At 41.1% G+C, this 21,227-nt stretch overlaps 2 protein-coding genes and 1 long non-coding RNA gene across 6 annotated transcripts in view; 2 read left to right on the top strand and 1 right to left on the bottom strand.

The window, feature by feature from the left end:
- The first annotated feature begins 4,860 nt into the window (after positions 1–4,860).
- On the top strand, positions 4,861–10,446 carry LOC132367907 (acyl-coenzyme A amino acid N-acyltransferase 2-like). Its single transcript, XM_059926511.1, has 3 exons — positions 4,861–5,387; positions 5,624–5,826; positions 7,917–10,446. The coding sequence occupies exons 1-3, from the start codon at positions 4,925–4,927 to the stop codon at positions 8,508–8,510; spliced, it is 1,260 nt and encodes a 419-aa protein (XP_059782494.1). The 5' UTR covers positions 4,861–4,924; the 3' UTR covers positions 8,511–10,446.
- A 3,225-nt stretch (positions 10,447–13,671) lies between these two features.
- LOC132367228 (uncharacterized) overlaps positions 13,672–21,227 on the top strand; it is a 108,866-nt gene continuing 101,310 nt past the window's right edge. For both annotated transcript variants that reach the window (XR_009503732.1, XR_009503731.1), the window contains exons 1-2: positions 13,672–13,774; positions 14,860–14,969. This is a non-coding gene — a long non-coding RNA (uncharacterized LOC132367228). The remainder of the gene's footprint in view (positions 13,775–14,859; positions 14,970–21,227) is intronic.
- PLPPR1 (phospholipid phosphatase related 1) overlaps positions 17,602–21,227 on the bottom strand; it is a 282,374-nt gene continuing 278,748 nt past the window's right edge. For all 3 annotated transcript variants that reach the window (XM_059925194.1, XM_059925197.1, XM_059925195.1), the window contains one exon: positions 17,602–18,702. In XM_059925194.1, the coding sequence (XP_059781177.1) occupies positions 18,670–18,702 (33 nt within the window). In that variant the 3' untranslated portion in view covers positions 17,602–18,669. The remainder of the gene's footprint in view (positions 18,703–21,227) is intronic.

The following is a 21,227-nucleotide window of genomic DNA, read 5'->3' as shown; positions in this document are numbered from 1 at the left end:
AAAATTCTTGCTTCATGATTAACAACATAGGCAAGCTTGGGTAAGTCATTTGACTAGCTGAGCTCAATTTCCTAATTTACAATGTAAGGATAATAATAATTTTTTATTCCCACAGGTTTTTTGCAAGGGTCAGGAGAAATAATGGTCATAAGAGGGTCCTGAAAAGTGAAAAGGCTTTACTATGTGGATTCATATTACCCAGTGACTAGCCGTTAGTAAGTGCTCAATAGTTGTTTGCTGTTACAGAAAAAAGGGAAATGAAGGGAGAGCTGAGTTCCAAAGGCCACTTAAAATTACCAGCCCCTTTACTTGTCAAATAATTGTGATATTTTATTTGTCTTTTCCATTTTCCTGGAGCCATTGCTGCATTTTTTAGTTGTTTGTTAAAGACCATGCCCAATGGAACAGGACAACTTGTATTACCAGCTGATGTAAATTCCACTGATAAGCAGCTTCACTGTAAAAACAGACTTTTTCAGTGTGTGGCCTCTTGTCAAATGACTCAGAAAATGGCAGTTCTCCATCACTAATCTTCTGAGTCTTGTCCTTAGTCCTTCAATTCCCTTCTTCCAATTTTAAATTTACCTTCAAATTTATCACTCCATTGGACCATCAGACATATTTGTAAAATGTGAATGCTTACTGAAATACAAAAGAGTGGCATAATAAGTAACAAAACGAGAAAAATTCCCTAAAAAAATTCCGTATGAAAATTCTCTTCTTACACTATCCACACTTCACAATGTTTACAAATAATAACAAAGTGTCAGGGTGCAGCTGACTACAGTGTGTAAAAATTCATTCTTCGGAATGCAACTTTCCTTCCATATTACACCAATAGAGTTTGTTCACTCCTTTAACTCAGTCCACGGAGCATACGGGGAGTTTGGAGGAGGTAATTCAGGAAGGAGAGGCACACATCAGCCCACCATGCTCTTCTCCACATCGAGCTCGCCACTAGCCATCAACAGCCTCCCCTAATCTTGCATCCCAAACTGAGAATGGTCTCCACCAATTGTACGTGGTCCTTTCACACACCACCCTATGGGGCTGAACAACATGTAAAGGAACAGCTCAGTCACTGTCTCCCTCCATCATTACATGCACTAGCATCACATCACACTTGAAGTTCAAAAACTGTTTCTCTTTTTTCCAATTAAGAGCTCTTGTGGAAACCCTAGTGACATTTTGCAGAACCTGAGTTCCTCAGAACCCCAGTTGAGAATCCCTGGTGTATAGGTATCAAATCTTCTTTCGTGTATGTGTGTGTGTGTGTGTGTGCGTGTGTGTGTACATGTGTATGTATGTATGTATGTAGGTATTATTTATTTATTTATTTATTTTTGGCTGCATTGGGTCTTAGTTGCAGCAGGTGGGATCTTTTGTTGCGGCGCTCAGGCTTCTCCCTAATTGTGGTATGCGGGTTTTTCTCTTCTCTAGCTGTGGCTCATAGGCTCTGTAGTTTGCAGCACGCGGGCTCTCTAGTTGAGGCTCCTGGGCTCAGAAGTTGTAGCATGCGGGCTTAGTTGCCCCGTGGCATGTGGGATCTTAGTTCCCCAACCAGGGATTGAACCCGTGTCCCCTGCATTGGAAGGCGGATTCTTTACCACTGGACCATCAGGGAAGTCCCCATGTGTATGTATTTAAATCCTGGATTTTTCTTGTATCTTGAATATATAAGGGGGTGTTATATAAAGAACAGATGGCACAGAGGCTTGAGTAAGTCTGAGGTCTGATAGACTTACAACCAATTTCTGAAGAGGTAATCTGTCAAACTTTGCCTTGGATCCCTACCAAATCTTCATGAAGGTACACCCTATCTTGTCAGCCTGTGAAAAGTGACTTTGTTTAGCCCATGTTCCAAAGGCAGTGACTGTGGGATTGCTGATCACGTGGCTGCTTCCTAGTCTTTGGTCAGGAAACCTGAGACACCATTCTCAAGCACACACTGTTGGCTCATCAAGTGATCTCTCTCTCTTTCTTTGTTTCACGTGCTCTTAGGAGAACGCCTGCTTCTTATAGGAAGTTTCATTATAATCTAACCCCTTGCATATACCTTGGTGTAAATGGCAAAAATCTAGACATAGGATACTAATGACCATTATGGGGAATTTCTGACAAGTCAGAATCAATAACTTAACACATTTAACAGGAGCTCCAGAAAAATTAGGAGACAAAACAGTAAGCATAGTCAGCTAAGTGCTGAGACCCCAAAATAAAATTCTAGCTCTAAGATAGATTCCTTTCAAAGACTGAAGTCTTCTGAAACCTATCTTCTTGCATCTCTCTTTTCTCTGACGCCTATTTACATAACCCCGGACCTTCTAAATGACCTACCCTTTCTTTCTTCAGGGGTTTCTCAGGATAGGAGCAATCTAATTTCTCTTTGTCCCTTTTATCTTTCTCTCTTTCCTCAAACTCCCATACTCTACCCCAAGAGTGTCTTTCTGTGATTATCTGGATACAGCTTCTGAATTTTATGGATACAGCCACGTAAAAAGAATCCAAGGCTAGGACTAGGCTGAGGCAAGAGGGCCCCTAGAGTGCAAAATTTCAGGACTTCAGGGGCTTGTCATGCAAGTAAATTCTGCTACCTAGGTGCCTTCTTGCTTCACCTTTAGTCCTTACCTTAATAGAGTGACTGGTGATCTCTGGGTCTCCATTCCAAATTGGCAAGGGGGGAACATCCCTGGCACACGCTGAATCAGGTATCCAGTCCTGATCCAGTCAGCAACGGCCCCCGGGGTGGAGGTCACATGGTATAAACATAGCTGCTAAGTGTCCATCTCTGGGCTTTAGGGAGCGATTCTCAGATAAAGAGGGACCATGACTTGGGAAGAGACTCTAATATTTTATATTACAAAAGCACTATATAAGTAAAGTATTTTAATTACATTTTTGGTGCTATTTTTTCCTGCCCCTGTTATGAATTTCATAACTCTGAAGCATGTACATTGTATAATTTACTATATGAGTATCAATAGGATTCCTAAAGTTTTAACACATAGTTGCTGCCCTTGAAGAATTTGCAGTCCACCTGGAAGAATAAGACCAGATGCGGGATGTACGCAGGAATGCAGGAGAGTAGTTATGTTAATTAATGCAAATTAATTCAACTTGAAAATAAAATCTTTATTGAGCCAATAAATTTTATAGAAGTTTTGAGAAGGAAGAAGAATTTGTGGAATAGGGCACGCAAGTACCCCTTCTTAATGATCTCTTTTTGGGAAGAAGGAAACAGCAGATACAGAGACTTATAGGAAGGACCAGATCAGAAAATACCAAGGGAGCACTGAAATGTCACATGGGACGTGGGGTGTTCTTATTCATATTACAGGTCCCATTTCCCTGATACATATGAAAGACCCAGGAAGTTTGAATTGATGCCACCTTCTTCTGCCAAGAACTGTGCTGGTATTGAGGGAAAACATTCACAATCATTCTATTTATTCCAAATTATTCTATTGACCATGAGTTTTGAAATGGTCAGTAATGCTGGTTGTTGATGGGGGTCAGGTGGGAGGGAGTGCGTCCTTTGCAGAAAATCACTTTCTTAAAAGAAGCACAAAATGCATTTTTCCTTGACCCTCTCTTTCCTCCAAAGACCCCCTTTCAACAGTGAAGAACTGGGCATTAAAACCCCTCTTCTGCCCCTGCACTGCCAGAGCCTATTTATTTTCTCCAGAATCTTTTCTGCTCACAAATCTAAACCCCAAAGCCTTCACTTTGCATTCCTCTGTAAAATAAAATCAAGGACCCCTTGGAGGATCAAGCTTTCTGAGAGGACACCTATTACTACCATTTGTGTGAAGATATTGTTGGAAAAATGATGCATACCTATGTCAAAGTCTCATATGAGAAATTTCTTTTAGGAAAATATTGGAAAGGCCTCACTTTTTCCTTTCCCTTGAGAAACTGGTAACCCTTTCTATGAGAATAATTGGAACAACACAACTGAGAGATTGCCTTTTTTCCTTTGGCTGTCACTCATTCAGTGTCTCTGATGCTAGTTCATATTTTCCCAGATCCTATTTTATTTTTATTTGTTTATGCCTCCTTTATCTATAAACAGTTTCAAATCCTTTGTGGAATGAGGTATAGAAGAAAAGAGGGAAAGTAAAGAAAGAAGGAATGTACAGAGGGAGGAAGGAGGGAGAGAATACCCCAAATTTTGCTCATAAAATGAGGAGAGTATGAAATAGCTGATCAAATGTATATTTCATTCTCTTTGCTACAAACAATATTTTATATTTATCACTCCATTGGAAAGCCGCAAAAGCAGATCATGGAGTTTTATTTTCCCTTAAAAAGAACAAATAATGGGAACTCTGAAAAGAGCTGGCAGTCTATCTTACAATGGCAGGGAGGGATTGGAAACTAAAAAAAGAGAAAAGAAAGAAAGAAACAACAGCATAACAAGTTTCTCGTTTATGTAGGTATGGGAGTTGAAAAGCAGCACTGATCCTTCCAATAAACCCTTAATCATGCATTACCCCCTCAGATCCTAACAAACACCAGTGAAATAGGTCACCTGGGAATGATCTCAACTGAAGATATGAAGCTCAACTTACTCAAAACCACAAAACTAAGATTTCCTACAGGGCTGTAATGGATAAGACAGGAGGCTGTAGTGTCAGACCTAGCTTGAATTTCAGGTTCTACTATTAATTATTTACAAGACTTTGAGCATGTCGCTTAACCTGTTTCCCATATGTAAAATGAGAATAACGAGTCCTGTCTGCACACCCTATTTCCCCTACTCCAAATGTTCTGTGTATTTTGCACTAGTATCCAGAAATCTGCCTTGGCCAGACCTAATATAAGCCTTGTCTGGGCCTCTTCCTTGGAACTGAAGTCTCCAACTCAGAGCTTTCTCTCCCACTGCAGGGCAGGAAATACCACTTGGTCCCTTTGCCGGTTGCCAATGCTCCAGCTGACAGCCACCCCGGCAAGTGCCCTCGCGGATGAGCCCGTGCACATCCGAGTGACAGGCCTGCCCCCACTGCAGACGGTAACCCTCATGGCATCTATGAAGGATGAGAAGGGGAATCTGTACCAGTCCAGAGCCTTCTACAGGGCCAGCAAGGCTGGTGAGCTGGACCTGAAGCAGGCTCCTGCCTTGGGAGGCCACTACGTGGGGGTCCACCCGATGGGCCTCTTCTGGTCTCTGAAGCCTGAGAAGGCTTTTGAGAGGCTGATTAAGAAAGATGTGATGAACAGCCCCTTTTGGATCACTCTGGATCTGTATGACTCCGTTTATTTACAAAAGTCAGGGGAGGTTCAGCCCAGGGCCAGCCAGGTGGTGCAGCGTTGGTTCTCCAGCCCTGAGGTGCAACGGGTGCAGATCCGAGAAGGTCGTGTGCGAGGAGCCCTTTTCCTCCCTCCAGGTGAGACTAATCTTTCATGATCTAGAAGACATGGTTCATGGAAATAAAAACAAAAACAAAGGGCATCAAACTGTTGGAGAACTAGTATTTCCCAGAATATTTTAAAAGTAACAAGCCGTTTCGTTGTGTGTGTGAAGGTGGAATTCAGTCTGCTCAGCCTGTATTTTTGCTGCTACCTACTTGACCCTCTTGTTACTCTTTCTGATCTCATTCTCTTCTCTTTTTCTTGCTCTTAGGGGAAGGCCCTTTCCCAGGACTCATTGATTTGTTTGGGGGCATCGGGGGTCTAGTTGAATATCGGGCCAGTCTTCTGGCTGCCCATGGCTTTGCAGTGCTGGCTTTAGCATATTTTGCCTACGCGGACCTGCCCAAGCAGTTGCAGGAGGTGGACCTGGAATATTTTGAGGAAGCTGCCAACTTGCTACTAGCTCATCCCAAGGTATTTAAAATACTTTTCATTTTACCTGGCAACATTATAGCCAAAAAAAAAAAAATCACAAATGTCCGTTCTGCCTATATTACCAGTCTGTTTAGACTTGGGCACAGCACAGTTGAGTTAAAATGGGGATAATAATACATGCCTTGTAGGATTGTTGGGTTGATTAGGATCAGCTGAGTGCTTACTGGCACAAAGAAGACAATAAATGGTGGGTATATTATGATTCTCTTCATTTGCTAGTTCCAAAATGTTCAAATATCAGGTATTTCTTACAGTTCAACCTGACAGGGTAAAACAATCATATCACCTAATGTTTACATTAAGTGACTATTTGTTAGACTCTATGCTAAATACTTTATATGCAATATCTCATTTAATGCTCATAATTACCGTGTGAAGTTAGTACTTTTGACATGGTCCTCATTTTTCAGATGAGAAGGCATACCCATCTCAGTTAAGTAAGAGGCCAACACCCCACGGCCAGTAAGTGACAGAGCCCTTGGGGCAATGTCTTTGCTCCAAACCATTAAGTCATCCTGATTCCCCAACTTACATCGTTCTCTCCTGGAGCCTTGACTCTTCTCAAGAAGAGATGGGATATGTTTCCTATTGGAGCATCACCGGTATCCTCATCTTCAGTGTTATCGTCATCATAATCAAATATATGTGTGATTTTCCTAAGCATATTTGGCTCTGTTTAAAGGATTGCCTAGAAGGAATTAAATCCCAGGTAAAATGTTTTCAAGTTAATTTGTTTTTTCATTTCGAATTTAACTATTTGTGACATTGTATGAGGAGAAAGGGCAATTGCCAAAATTCAATTTGTAGTTAGATTCCGCAGAAGAGGGTCAATTCCCACCTCTGCCCCTTGATACCATTGTAACCTTGAGCGGGACTTACACTTCCTGAATCCCCGTTTTCTTGTTGGAGGGCCAAGCATACAGTAAATGCTCAATAAATCCACCTCGTCACCTGTGCCCATCTGGTTTCTTCCCTCTTCCTTTCCCCACACCCTCAGCCCATCCCAAAGTGTTTTAGGTTCTTTCTCAACACATCACACCCTCTTCACTCCCCCTGCCGCTGTTTCAGTCCCTCATCATTGCTCAGCTGTGATGCTGCAATAGTGCATTAATCAATTTCCCGTCTCCAGTTATGGCCCTTCTCCCTCACTTCCCAATCCACTCCTCACGTGGATGGTTCCCAGATGTGGATGCACACTGGATTTCCTTGGGGATATTTTATAGTATCAGATTCTTGGGCCCACTCAGACCTACTGAAGTAGCTCTCGAAAAACTGGATCTCAGAAAGCTCAAATTTTAAAAGTTTTTTTTTCCAGGTGATTCTGATGATAGAAAGGTGCTGGGGATACAACTGTGAGCCAAGTAAACACACAGGGTCACTATGTATTTGCTATTGTTTGTCCAGAATGCCCCTCCTTTCCTCATTCATCCCTCAGCCTTCTTCCCTTCCCTCTGCTCCCTCGGCCCACCACAAAGTTAAGGACTCCCTCCTGTGACCTACCGCTTTTCCTGGTGGACCGGGAACTGACATTCAATTTTTTACAGAATCCAAGTCGTTCATCTTTACACTCCCAATCCTTCCAGGATTAGCCTTTGGAGTAACGAATATGCAAATCCTTTGTAGCTGTAAAATGCTGTTTAAATATGAATTACACTTACCTCATATTTGAAAGAAACCAGGACACCTCTTTTACTAGCTGGAGAGAAGAATTTGATTCTTCAGAAATCTTACCTGCCTCTGCTCTTGTGATGTCTAATGTTGCTGGTGTATTAGACCCTTTTTGCCTTTATAGAGCTCTGCTTTGGGTGAAGAGTTTTAATTTCTATTTTTTCACTTAATCTTCATAACTGTCCTACAAGGTAGGTCATATGATCACCCCCATAAGACATTAAGGCTTAGGGAGGGTAAGTAGGTAGTATTCTCTCTCAGTCACAAAGCTGGTAAACCTTAGTGCCAGGACTCCCACCCCACATTTTCAGACTCTTCCCATCATACTAGCGTACTGGCCTGTAGGACAGCTCCTTCTCAGAGAATGTCCTGTAATGGGTTTCCTTTGTTTTGTCCTTCAGGTCCAAAAGCCAGGAATTGGAGTGATCTCTGTGAGCAAAGGTGCAGAGATCGGGCTGGCCATGGCCTGCTACCTGAAGGAGGTGGCAGCCACCGTCTGCATCAATGGGTGCAATGCTATCTTTGAATTTCCGCTCCGGTACCGGGATCTGCTTATAACACCCATCCCCTCGCTTCCGGAGCGCATGGAGTTCAACATCATGGGCGCGTTGTGCCTCCGTCACTACAAGGGGAACCCCCGAGATGAACTCAATCAACACAGTGTGCTTCCTATTGAAAAGGCCCAGGGTCCGATCCTCTTCATTATAGGGGAGGATGACGAATGCTTCAATAGCAGAGAGTACGCTGAGCAAGCCCTGGACCAGCTGCGGAGGCACGGCCGAAGCAGCGGAAGGCTGCTGCTCTACCCCGGGGCGGGCCATCTCATAGAGCCGCCCTATTCGCCCCTGTGCTATGCGTCCTGGAGCCGCGGCCTCTTCTGCCCCCTGCTCTGGGGCGGGGACCCTGCTGGCCACGCGGCAGCCCAGGAGCACGCCTGGGGAGAGATCCAGAAATTCTTCAGGCAACACCTTGTTCAGAGCAGAAGCACACTCTAAGGGTGATGATAGGGGAGGGGAGACAAAAAAATTGGATAAGGCAGGGATGTGGGTGGGGGAGGGGACTCCTGATTTCTCTAGATTCATAGTCATCTTGAACCAACTGGAAGGAAATTGGACAAAGTCAAAGAATCAGGTGCATCTGAAATATTTCTAACAAAATTGTATGTGCTTTGAATTTTTGTAAATTGAATCTTGGTTTATATGCACCAGGGTACGTTGCTATTTCAAAATTGTGATACCCTTGCAAACTGAATAACCTTTTGTACCCCAGTAAGGGAAACCTTGGATCCAGGTATTGCCAATCTAGATGAACGTCCTGGAACTTTGAAGTCACTTGTGAAATCATTTTCTGTTTAAACCACTGTGAGTTGAATTTGACATTTGATATGAAAAGTTCTGATGCCACCATCAAGGGTAATTCTTGCTAGAGATTTCCAGTAGATATGTTAATTCTTTTTTAGAATAGTGACGCTTCTTTTTATTCCTAAAATATATTTCTTTTTTATAATTTTAATCAGGAGTGGGGCTAAATGCTCAAGTGCCTTTGGAGCGCTTAGTGAAATTAAATGAGCTATATTTAAATTGATTAGAAGAGAGCCGGGCACATAGCAATTTCTATATCACAGTTAGCTATTATCATTTTCATGATGCTTTTCTCCTTTAATCTGTTAATGTGGTGAATTGCATTCATTAATGGACTAATTTTGCTTATTCATCTAATTCTACTAGATCAGTTTCTCATATTGACTATTTTGGGCTTTAAAATTTCTTTTGAAGCCAACCTAGTCATTTATATTTTCTCAGAATTTCACCCCTATTTTCTGGAACACATTTTTCTCTTATAATGTTTTACATATCCCCTGTTGTTTATTTGCATGCTTTCTCCTTTTCCTTTCAGTCTGACTTGCTAAATATTTGTCTATTTTATTAATCTTTTCTTAGAATAGCTTTTGGGTTGTTTATTGGTCAAATCTAATTTTTCCTGATTCATCAGTGTATGCTTCTTTGAAATAAGTTCATTCCTTCTGCCATATTTGTGTTTTCCTGGCTTTTTGATATGCAGTGTTCTCATTTTGTTAATGTCTAAATAGTTTCTGATTTACTTCCTCCCTCCCCCACCCTTAAACCCAAGAGTAATTTTACCAAAGTACAAAGTATCATCCTGTAGATACCTTGCTGGTTATAAGGAACCTCACTTTGCAATGGAGGGGTCAGATTGTCTCCACCTGAACCCACTGATCAAACTTAGCATCTCTAAAAAATGGTCTATTTGACATGTTGTGTTTCATGACAAGATGTAATGTCGAGTGCCCAGCACTACTTAGAACTATTTCTAACAACACTGTTCAACTTGAAGCTAATCAAGCCCTTAGATCAAACTTCTTACTAATGTGGTAGTTAGTGAGCAAGTTAAATGGTACTACAAGGAGACAAACATAGATTGTCCATCATTCTATAACCTGGTCTCTTCACAAGTTAATTACCAACTGACCTTGTCTCTTTTCACAAGTTAATTGCATGAAAAAATTTGGAATTTTTCACTTTGTGGGATTTTGCTTTCCTTTTTGCATTGGAGTGAGCTGGGGGATTGTTCAAAATTAAAAGGGACTTAAGAGGCATATCAACCAAATGCTATGTGTGGGCCTGGTTTGAACAAAGTAACTGTAAAAAGACATTTGGGGGATAATCTGAATATGACTGGATAAATCTGGATATGAGTGGAATATGACTGGATATGAAATTGTTATCTTGTTAGGGGTCAAAATGGTATTGGGGTTATGTAAAAAAGTAACTTTTTAGAGATGCATACTGACATATTTAGAGGTGAAGCATTGCAGTATCTGGGAATTGTTTTAAAATACTACAGGAATATGGCAAATGTGAAAAATTATTATATCTAGATGATCGGTATAGTGAAATTTGTTTTCTCTACTTTTATGTATGCTTGCAAATTTTTCATAATAAAAAAATAAGAGATATAATTGGTATATTTACTTTTCTGCCCCAACAGACAAGAACTTTAGCATGCATTACATCTTTTCTCCATGACAACCCCATTAATTTCATATTAATTTTTTTGCAATCAATAATTATTATTTTTAAATTAATTTTTATTGGAGGATAGTTGCTTTACAATGTTGTGTTAGTTTCTGCTGTGCAGTAAAGTGAATCAGTCATACGTATACATATATCCACTCTTTTTTAGATTTCCTTCCCATTTAGGTCACCACAGAGCATTGAGTAGAGTTCCCGGTGCTATACATTTGGTTCTCATTAGTTATCTCTTTTATACATAGTAGTGTATAAATGTCAATCCCAATCTCCCAGTTCATCCCACCCTTGGTAACCATAAGTTTGTTCTCTACATCTGTGACTCTATTTCTGCTTTGCAAATAAGTTCATCTGTACCATTTTTCTATATTCCACATATAAGTGATATTATACATTTGTTTTTCTCTTTGACTTGCTTCACTCTGTATGACAATCTCTAGGTCCATCCATGTCTCTGCAAATGGCACTATTTCGTTCCTTTATATGGCTGAATAATATTCCATTGTATACATATACCACATCTTCTTTATCCATTCCTCTGTTGATGGACATTTAGGTTGCTTTCAGGTCCTGGCTATTGTGAATAGTGCTGCAATGAACATCGGGGTGCATGCATCCTTTTGAATTATGGTTTTCTCCAGATATACACTTAGGAGTGGAATTGCTGGGTCATATAGTAGCTCTATTTTTAGTTTTTTTTTTTTTTAATTTATTTAATTTATTTATTTTTGGCTGCATTGGGTCTTCGTTGCTGTGCGTGGGCTTTCTCTGGTTGTGGCGAGCAGGGGGTACTCTTCATTTCAGTGTGTGGGCTTCTCATTGCAGTGGCTTCTCTTGTTGCGGAACACAGGCTCTAGGTACGTGGGCTTCAGTAGTTGTGGCATGTGGGCTCAGTGGTTGTGGCCTGCGGGCTCTAAAGCACAGGATCAGTAGTTGTGGCACATGGGCTTAGTCGCTCCACAGCGTGTGGGATCTCCCCGGACCAGGACTTGAATCCATGTCCCCTGCATTGGCAGGCGGATTTTTAACCACTGTGCCACCAGGGAAGTCCCCCTTTGCTTCTTATAAGAGGTTGATGAGTATCCAGTGGTGATATTTTTCATATCTTCATTACCAGGTCATGCCATAGACTATCAGTATTCTCCTTACTACTTGAAATAGAGTTATTAGCAACTTTAAATCTAATCAGGTTGAAGAGCCAGTTCCAGAAACGCCAGAACCAATTCAGAAAACTCATCTTTAAAACTCTGTTTCTTTAGAAACACTCTCAGTACCAAAATCTCAGTCAGGGTTCTCTGGAGAAATAGAACCAACAAGATAAATATACAGAGAGAGAGAAAGAAATTTATTATAAGGAATTGGCTCAGGCGGTTATGGAGGCTAAGTCCCCAGATCTGCAACCTGCAATCTGGAGACCCAGGAGAGCTGATGCTGTAATTGTAGTCTGAGTCCGAATGCCTGAGAACCACAATAGTTAATAGTGTAAATTACAGTCCAAAAGCGGGCAGACTTGAGATCTAAGGAGAGCCGACGTTTCAGTACGAGACTGAAGGCAGGAAAAGACAGATGTCTTAGCTCAAACAGTTAGGCAGGAGGAGTTCCCTCTTTTTAAAGGAAGGTCAGCCTTTTTGTTCTATTCAGCTTTCCATTGATTGGGTGAGGGCCACCCATGTTAGGGAGGGCAATCTATTTTACTCAGTCTGTTGAATTTAATGTTAATCTCATCCAAAAACACCCTCACAGACACACGCAGAATAATGTTTGACCAAATAACTGGGCTCCCTATGGCTCAGTCAAGTTGACACATAAAATTAACCATCACAGGATAGGTAGTCACTAAATTATTTCCATTTTACAGATGAGTAAACTAAGGCTTGAGGAGTTTTAACATACCTAAGCCCACACAAGTATAGATGACTTTACAATGGGATTGAGTTTATAGTCTTCCTCCAAAACTCATGTAACTATTATTTCACCCACCTGACAGCAGTATCTACCCAGGCCGCAGTAGCTAGGGATGAAATAATCCAATCTTCTCTTGTCTGTTATATTATGGCTTCCACTATAATTGAGGTTGGATGTGGTGTCTTTATAATTTTTTAGTTTGGTTAACTCAACACATAATATTAAAAGACAGACTAGTTCAAAGACAGAGGGCCTTACAATACTTTAACTGATAATACCACACACACAGAAAGAAAAATTCAGACCAACCAGAGGTGTGTTCTGGCCTCAGGGAGAAAGGTTTAGTGAATGTCCATCATTGCCCTGAATGAGAAAAACTGGGTCAGAGAAGAAAATCCACCAATAGAGGAAATATAGATGGGTCAACAATAGAAAAGTTATCTTAGCCATGGAACCAGGACTGTGCAGCAGGCTTTTCCCATGGCTTATTCAATGATCTGTATACACTATTCACCTTTAAAAAAATTTTTTTTTCATGCTAACCAAGCAACATTTTAACTAATAAAAGGTTTTCTAGACACCCCGATTACAAGATGGGGTATGGGTAGGGCATGTCAAATTCTGGACACAAATTAGTGATGATTCCACCATCAGTTAATAAATGTTTTTGGAGCTTATATGTGGTGTGATAAAGATAATATTCGAAAATGTATTTACATGCTTTTCTCATGGCATTTCCTTGCTTTTATTTTTCCCCTGGTTCTATCTGAAACTGTGCGTAATGATTAGTCAAATCCATTTCACTTGCCTTCATTAATCAAGGTCGTTTTAACACTTGCATGTCCTCCAGGCAGCTCCTAGCCTAAACAAGATGTTTGCCTAAGTTATTTTCCAGGACCTTGGAGTCTCAGCTGTGTATAGTTCAAGTTGAGCTAGTTAAGGGTAGCACCATCGACCCTCCAGCTGGGCAGGTGCTAGTGTCCGCTGGGTGACCTTTTGAACGTGGAGAGGCCTGTAGCTTAGCTACACCTGTGCAGGACCACGATTATCGCACCCTTTCCCAATCACCTTTCCCCACTGCCCCCACGCCTCAGCCTTCCCTGCTTCTTTATTGGTCATCCCATAAATAACCCAGCCCCTTGCCTTCTGGGAGGTGGGTTTGAGGTTTGTTCTCCGGTTTCTTCTCTTGGCTGCCTTGGGAGTAAAACCTCTGCTTCGAGCCTTGGTGACTCAGCGTTTTGGCTTGCTGTGCCTCCTGAAAAATGAACCTGGCTCAGTAACAAATTTGGTGGGTCAACCAGGAGGTAAGTCCAGATGGGAATTTTGCCTGTTGGTTTGTCGGCCCCTTGCTGGTGCTGAGAGCCTGTGCACGAATCCAAGCAGCTGCCTGGTCCATTTGTAACGGGACGGTCCTTGGGATTTCTCTGGGGAGGTACCACCAACCTTCAGCACTTAGTTTCATTTTGCAGTGAAAAACTGGTTTTGGGTGTTTGGGTTTGGAAGATGCCTTCTGGGTAACCTCATTAAAGAAACACACCTATGCCCAGGTTGTTTGTGCGATCCTGACCGGGTCGTGGGTTGGAGACCCACCTGGCAGGATGTGGGCAGACAATATAAAAGGTTACAGCCGTTGAGTTACCTGGGTTAAAGGCCCGGGATTTTGTTTTTTGATCTTGTCAGGTGGGGCAAAATCCCTTAAGGCAAGTCCCCACTGGACGTGTGACTGCTGAAATGGGACAGCCGATGGGATTGACCTGGGTCCATTCTCCTTTTTCAACTTCAGATTTAATTGGAATTAAACAGTATGTCAACTTATACAGATGACCCAAAGAGAAGAAAAAAATTTTTTAATTTCTTGCAAGCCACAACCCGACCTGGGCCGGTGTTCAAAATTTATTCACCACCCTCCTCATTTCAGAAGCATGTAGAATGGTGCTGGATAGAGCTGGGGAGGAGGCAGGTGAGCTTCATTCAGAAACCCTTGGCGGCCCGATACAGGATGCTGCCAGCACAGCTGAACCAACAGTGCATCCTAACTGGGATGTGATGCTGGGGATAGGCCCAAACTTGGACATTATCAAGACTGCATTCTTGCAGGATTGTGAAGAGGGGGCCGAAACAAAGAAGCCTTAATGAAACACGGGAGGGAATACAGAAACGGAATGAGGAGCCTTCAGAATTTCTAGAGAGGATCTTTAAAGCCTATAGGCATATACAGATACAGTCCCTAAGGCCCCAGAGAATTTACAGATGGTTAGTATGACTTATTGGTCAGAGGGCCTCTAATACACAAAGGAAAATGCAAAAGGTGGAAGGGGCTTTAGGAAGGGGCTTTAGGAATGCCTATGTCTTAGCTTGCTGAAATTGCCTTTAAAATTTTTAATGGCAGGGACCATGTTTAGGGAAAAAGAACAATGGAGAATAAAACAACAGGCCACTCTGCTGGCGGCTGCCTTAACACAGGGAAGAGCCGGACCCCCACAAAGGACTCGGCAACAGGTAGGGGGCCCCAGGCCCTAAACTTCCCCTGGAACAGGTAACCCGATAGTGGGTGTCACTCTGGCTTTCTTTCAGTTCTTCACATGTGTAAAACTCGTTTTTGCCCCAGGACCTTTGTACATGATGTTCTCTTGGCTACTTTCTGTCTGTTCATCTCCAACTCATTGTAATGTGTATGTCACTTTAAAGAAGACATAACACTTGCCCTATCTAAATCAGGTCTCCCTTCAAAGCACTAAACGTTTTGTGGTCCTCCTTTTCTTCCACTTGACCCAAAATTCCATAAGGGTGAGAAGTAGGTCAATTTTGTTGCATATTCCCAGTTCTTGGCATGACTCTTGACACATAATAGATGCTCATTAAATACCTGTTGAATGATTGTATCACTCAATCCTGGGATATTTGGACCAAGAACTAGGATGCAAGCAAGAGATTTGATGTTCATTACAAAATTCCCATGATAGTAGAAGGGATGACAGTAAATAACAGACTAGTTCTAGTACACATCTTGACTTCAGCAGGGCAAGAATAGTGTAACAGCCTTAAGGCAACCTCCTTAAAACGAACTAGGGCAATCTGGTATTTGTGTCTGCCTCCAAGACACTTAAACACCCTCGAAGCTCTGGTAGTTGCATGTAATAGTGAAGTCAAGGCAATTTTTTGGAAACAAAAATGCTATTCCTGTCTCTTCTGTTCTTTAAATTATACCAATAATGTCTGCTCCTCCTCCTGTATATGGGATTATGCCTGCTTGCATTCTGATTCACTGGAGCTACATACAGTCCTTCTGTCTATTATAGTCTAATTAGAGAGATCTCTAGAATTTACCAAGAGAGGTACCCACATCTTCATAACTGCTGAGTGCAGTTTCCTCACCCTTATTTCTGTATCTAAATATACTTATCTTTCATTTACCTTCAGGCCCCATGCAAATTCTCTTTATTTCCCAATGAGTCACAGTCTCCTTCAGACAAATTTAGTGGAACCCTGGAATCTGTCTATTTGACAAACTTGGCTCTGTCAGATCCTATTCTCGGTGCAGAATCAAAGAACTGAAAGATGTCATAAATATCCTCAGAGGCTAACAGTCTCATGAGGTTGCTTATGTCCACACATTATATCAGCCTTTCTTTTGTTTCTTCCTGCTTCCCTCTTACAGTGAGTCAGACTTCTCAGGCTCCTCTGGGCTTTCTTTAAAAAGAGGGAGAAAGGCTCATTGCAGAATTCATCCTGAGGTGACAGTGACCACTCCTCCTACTTACACAGAGGGCTTTGTCCTGGGTAGAAGGCCCATGTTGGGGTTCTCTAGCCTTAAGAAATGAATCTCAAATGGCAGGCTTCCAAGATCAATGTGAAGCCAGTGAAATGACTTGGGGCTAAATCAGGGGTAACACTAAGGTTGCCTTGTCATAATGGGAGGAATCAGACTGGCTCGGTGATCCCAGGGATGTGAGCCCAGGGATGGTCCTTAGTTCCAAGTGCCCCAGTGTCGTGTCCTGTGGAGCCTCACTCACTGAAGTCATCAGTAACATATCAAGGCCAGGAAATTGGAGTCTGTGGCCAGAGATCTCAGAACACTTCTAACTGGTTCTTCCAGATCGAAACCAGAGAAAAGAGTAGAAGGGTAACCCTCACTTGGTCAACTTATGTTCTTGGAAATGCCATATCTGGTAGTCAGATATTTAGACGGTCTCCCATTGTGATAAGAAATGGGCAATGCAAAATCAATAGAGTCTGCCAGTATTTTTCAGAATGTCTTATGAACAATGAAATTGAGCTCTCATTGCCGTTGTTAAAAAATTATAAAATATATTTAGAAGATGAATCACTCTGAAGTTGGGCAACATTATACTTAGGTAGTTTATACAAGATTGGAAACCTCAGAGTTTGCAAATTATTCCTTCTCATAATTAGAATGCATCTTTTTCATGATGTCCTTTGGTCAGCTACACCATCCCCTGTACCACCTAAGTAGGTAGATGACATTGATAAAACTCTGAGAAGATGTGGACTTGGTTCGCAGACATTTTGGTGTAGTGGAAAGAATGGAATTAGGAGTTGGGCAGACGTGGATTCTAATATCAGTGCTGACGTATGTAGCACCGCCGTGGGGTCATCACAGCTTCTCTGGGTTCCTTGTTTTGAACAACCAGATTATGGTTGTGACGTAGCATCGGGGATGAGTAGGGCTTTCAACACTTTCCTTTCTTGCCCACTTCCCCAACTTTTAGTCAGACATCACTCAAAAGATGTGTGTGAGTGTATATACATGTAAGTGCAAATACGTTTTGGCCAGAATGAGACGGGGGATGAGTTTTAGCAGAGGTAACTTTTCCTAAAAATGATTCTGACTTTTTACTGACACCTTAGAAGTATCTATGGGCAAGCTGAAGACAAAGGTAGCTTGCTAGGAATCCAGAACGTGCCTCCGAGTGTCTTAATTTCAAGAATTCTTTTGTCTAAACACACACTCCTTCATGAAAGGACATATCAGTCATGCCTCTATTAGGATTGATTCCATAGGCATGGAACTGAGGAGGATAAACACTTATTGAGGTCACGTCATTGTGACTCTTCAAATACCTTTGCCCAGTGGATGAAGCTTCAAACAAAGGACACGAGCCAAGATACGTTTTGTGATAACTTTTTTCTTTAGAAAAAAAATATGTACAAAAAAAGCTAAGAAGAACCAACATGGAAGTGTCGAGAAAACATTCTGATAGATACAGACAAGGGAGCTCCTGCTCGCAAGGAAGTTACACATTAGTTATTACCATGCTAGAAAAATGTGATGCAGTTAAAATTCTGGAACAATTAAAAGCCACAAAGTCAAGCTGTTGCTCTGGGGCTCTAGGGTGTAGATGCTCTGATACCCTTTCTGCAAAATAATACTGTGCAAACTGTAAAATATTCATTTTCATATAAAGTCCATACAATATGATCTACAAAACTGAGTTGACAGGGGAGGCTGGTACTGGCAGTTTTTTGGGGAAAGAAGGCTGCAGTGTCACCTGCCAGCCCAAAGACATAATTGCAGAAAGATCTTGAATTTCTTAACTAGGAGAGGCCATCACCTAAGAATCATACCCAACATTCCTCAAATCCAGGATTTCCTGCCATTGTTTATGTAACTTAGCTGATTTTATTAATGTTACTTTAACTTAGAATGCAATCACATGTTAAGAAATCAGAAAAAGTTCTTTTTCAAAGTAATACTTCTTTCTACACAGTTGATTTTGCGATTTACCATAAAGCAACATTGTCTTCCCTGCAACTCAGAAGTTGTTTTTCTTTTTTAATTCAAAAATTCTGGAGGAGGCAGCAACTGTGATAATAAAAGATTAAAGTGAATCATTTCATTTCAGTGTCTATAAAACTGAGAAAAGAAGGCTTGTGTACAAATATCACAAAACAACATCAACCATTGAATAAATGTGGTTCTTCAATGCACACCTGAACAAGAAGAAAGTTTTGTTTAAAATTCTGGCATAAATATATTAAAGCTGACTAAAAAAAAAAAAAAAAAAATCAGGGCAAGCTACATCACTTCCTCATACAAAAAATGTACAAAACATTAGCCTCTAACTAGATAAACATAATACTTGTCTTCACAGTTTGACATCAAGTAACTGTGTGCCTTGAAGTATTGAATTGGAGGGTGATTTAAAAAAAAAAAACAGCTTGTGACACGTCAGCCGTTTCAGGTAACTTCGGTCATAGAGGCAGAGTGATTCTGCAAACACAAGCAGATAAAACCTTAGTTGACTCATGCACACAGTCTCCCCAGAATATCCTCTTGCTTTCCTGTCTCAAGTTCATTCTGTTCCCGCTCCCTGACATGCTCTTCCAAGGACCCTCAAATTGTTACCTCTTGTATTAAAACTTCCCTGATTTTCAACCCAATAAGACCATGTCTTATATCATACTTAACTATATTCTATGAAACATTTGAAGATCTAAAAGTAATTTTAGCTTCATCCCACATCTTTTTTTTAACATTGTGGCTTTAATTTTGAACAGTTCTAACCTTTGAGAAATTTCCATATGATATATTCCGAGTCATGAGTTCCAGAGCAATGAGTTTAATATTTTCGGATGCACAGGGGTTTTTGGTTTAAGGTATCTTTGAATTTCTAGAGAATGTGATCTAGATGCTTTTAAAGTTTCTTGATTTGCTTTATAGTCTTGCACGTGGTCTATTTTAAATGTTTTGTGTGTTTTGAGAAGGATTATGTATGTGCCTTAGATAAACTTTATTAATCATCTATCTTTTACTATATTTCATTTGCTTATTACTGAGAGAAGTGTTAAAATCTATGATTGCAGCTTTGTCCACTTTTCCTTGTAGTTCCATTAATTTTTGTTTATACGGTTTGTTCATAATAACCCTTATCTCTTTTGTTTTATGTAACTTATATATAATCCCACCTTTTTTCAGGCCCAAGTCTTTCTCTTTTGTTTGAACTTAAAACTTCCAGTCCGTGGGATTGGTAAATACCTTAAGAAATGGTGGCTTTAGATCTAATTTATTATGGGTTTCCAGATTACTGTTTGTTTTTAGGACACTAGAGATGTATATTCTTGAGAGTTCAACTATGAATTTTAGAAACTGAGTATTCCATATTTTTCAAGGTACTTTTATCTACCATATTTGTAAAAACTGAGGTTTTTATATTTCTTGCTATAATGTGAAAATTTTATGTTTTTACTTTTATTATATGCTTGCTTTTTAAAATTTTTGGTCAATAGTTTGGTCATTTATATGTTTATAAGAGTCCATTTAAAAGTGGGTGGTAAAGATAAAGTAGTTTAACAGCCTAAGATAACTAACTGGGTGACTTTGGGCAGATTTCTTTAACTCTCCAAGTCTTTTCTTTTTTCTATTTATAATTTGAAGTCTATAATATCACTAGCTCTAAATCAAGGGGTGGCGAGCATTAGAATTCCTCTCGGACTATTTTCTTATATGGCTTTGCACCCCAGAATGGCTAAATCAGAATCTTCTGGAATAAGGTCATAGGCATCTGAGTCTTGAGATAGATTGGATCCTTCCTTTTTTGTTAAAGAAAAAAATATCATCTCCCCCCTACACCGCCCTGCCCCCATCAGGAGACACTGGAGACTTTATACCACACACAGTGAGTTAACACACTGGCTCACCTCTTATTTCTCTGTTAATATAAACTGTGTTCAACAAAGACACAGTTGCTCAACGCTAAGCTTGATTACGCAGGTGAAAGTGGGTGTGAGGCCACAGGACGAGGATAGCTCGGAGCTGGTCTCTCTAGGATACAACAGCTCTGTAGCATAACAAAATAATGCTTTGGAAACTTGACCATTTTTGTTTCGTTTGGATTCTGTAATTTTTTACTTTCTGGTTTCTCTTTAGTATTGGGGAAAGATTTTAGAACATGTACCGTCTCAACCGCAGAAGGCAAATATTCAAATTTGAGTTGATCTTTTGGAGAGGAGGAAAGAACACTGCAGCTCTGGGGCTCTGTGTGGTAAAGGGGAAAGGATGTCTCTGGAAGAAGGGAAGGGAGGGTGAGGGGGTTCCCTCCCCAGCTAGACAGTCTTCTTCTTGAGGCGCTCTGAACAGCTGGATGGATTTCACTTGTGAGAATGTGTGCTCTAAAGACAGGTTCATATCTTCTCTCAGATCCCACAAGTCCTCCTCCCAGGAAGATGGTTCTATCCCAGAAATTACAAAGGAGCAGCTTCTAGTAGAAGCCATGGCTGCTGCCGTTGCACAGGAAGCTCTCGCCCACAGGGGAAAACACAGGGCATGTTTATTTTGGAAGAGCTGTGGCTCAGTGTAAACCCTGCCAGCCCTGTGCAGCTCAGCTCACACACACTGTCCCCTAGAGCGTGTTTCCATATTCAATGCTGAGAGTTGTAGATTTCAAAATGGAATTTTCCTTAAACGTCAGGCCGTGTGGTGTACAAGAGCAAGCAGGGCCTTTAGAATTAGATGGGTCTGGGTCTTAATCTTGACTGGGTGACCTTCGGCATGTTACTTAAACTCTTTGTGCCTTACTTCATCTATAAAGTCGAATAATAATGCCAATTGCAGGATTATTGTAAGGACTGAATGTGAGGGCTTGCAATAAATGCTCATTTTCTCTTCTTGACCCACAAATAAAGGGTATATCCTCCTAACTACCCATGTGGAAAGCAGGTGCTTGGTTACTTGAATATTGCACAACTAGTATGGAAGGCATCACTTAAGAGGCAATGCTTTCCATCCGGCTTCCTGTA

Source organism: Balaenoptera ricei, chromosome 6 (genome assembly GCF_028023285.1).
Source record: "Balaenoptera ricei isolate mBalRic1 chromosome 6, mBalRic1.hap2, whole genome shotgun sequence".
NCBI lineage: Eukaryota > Metazoa > Chordata > Mammalia > Artiodactyla > Balaenopteridae > Balaenoptera > Balaenoptera ricei.
The sequence above is the reverse complement of the archived record's forward strand: the minus strand, read 5'-3'. Positions and strand labels throughout refer to the sequence as shown.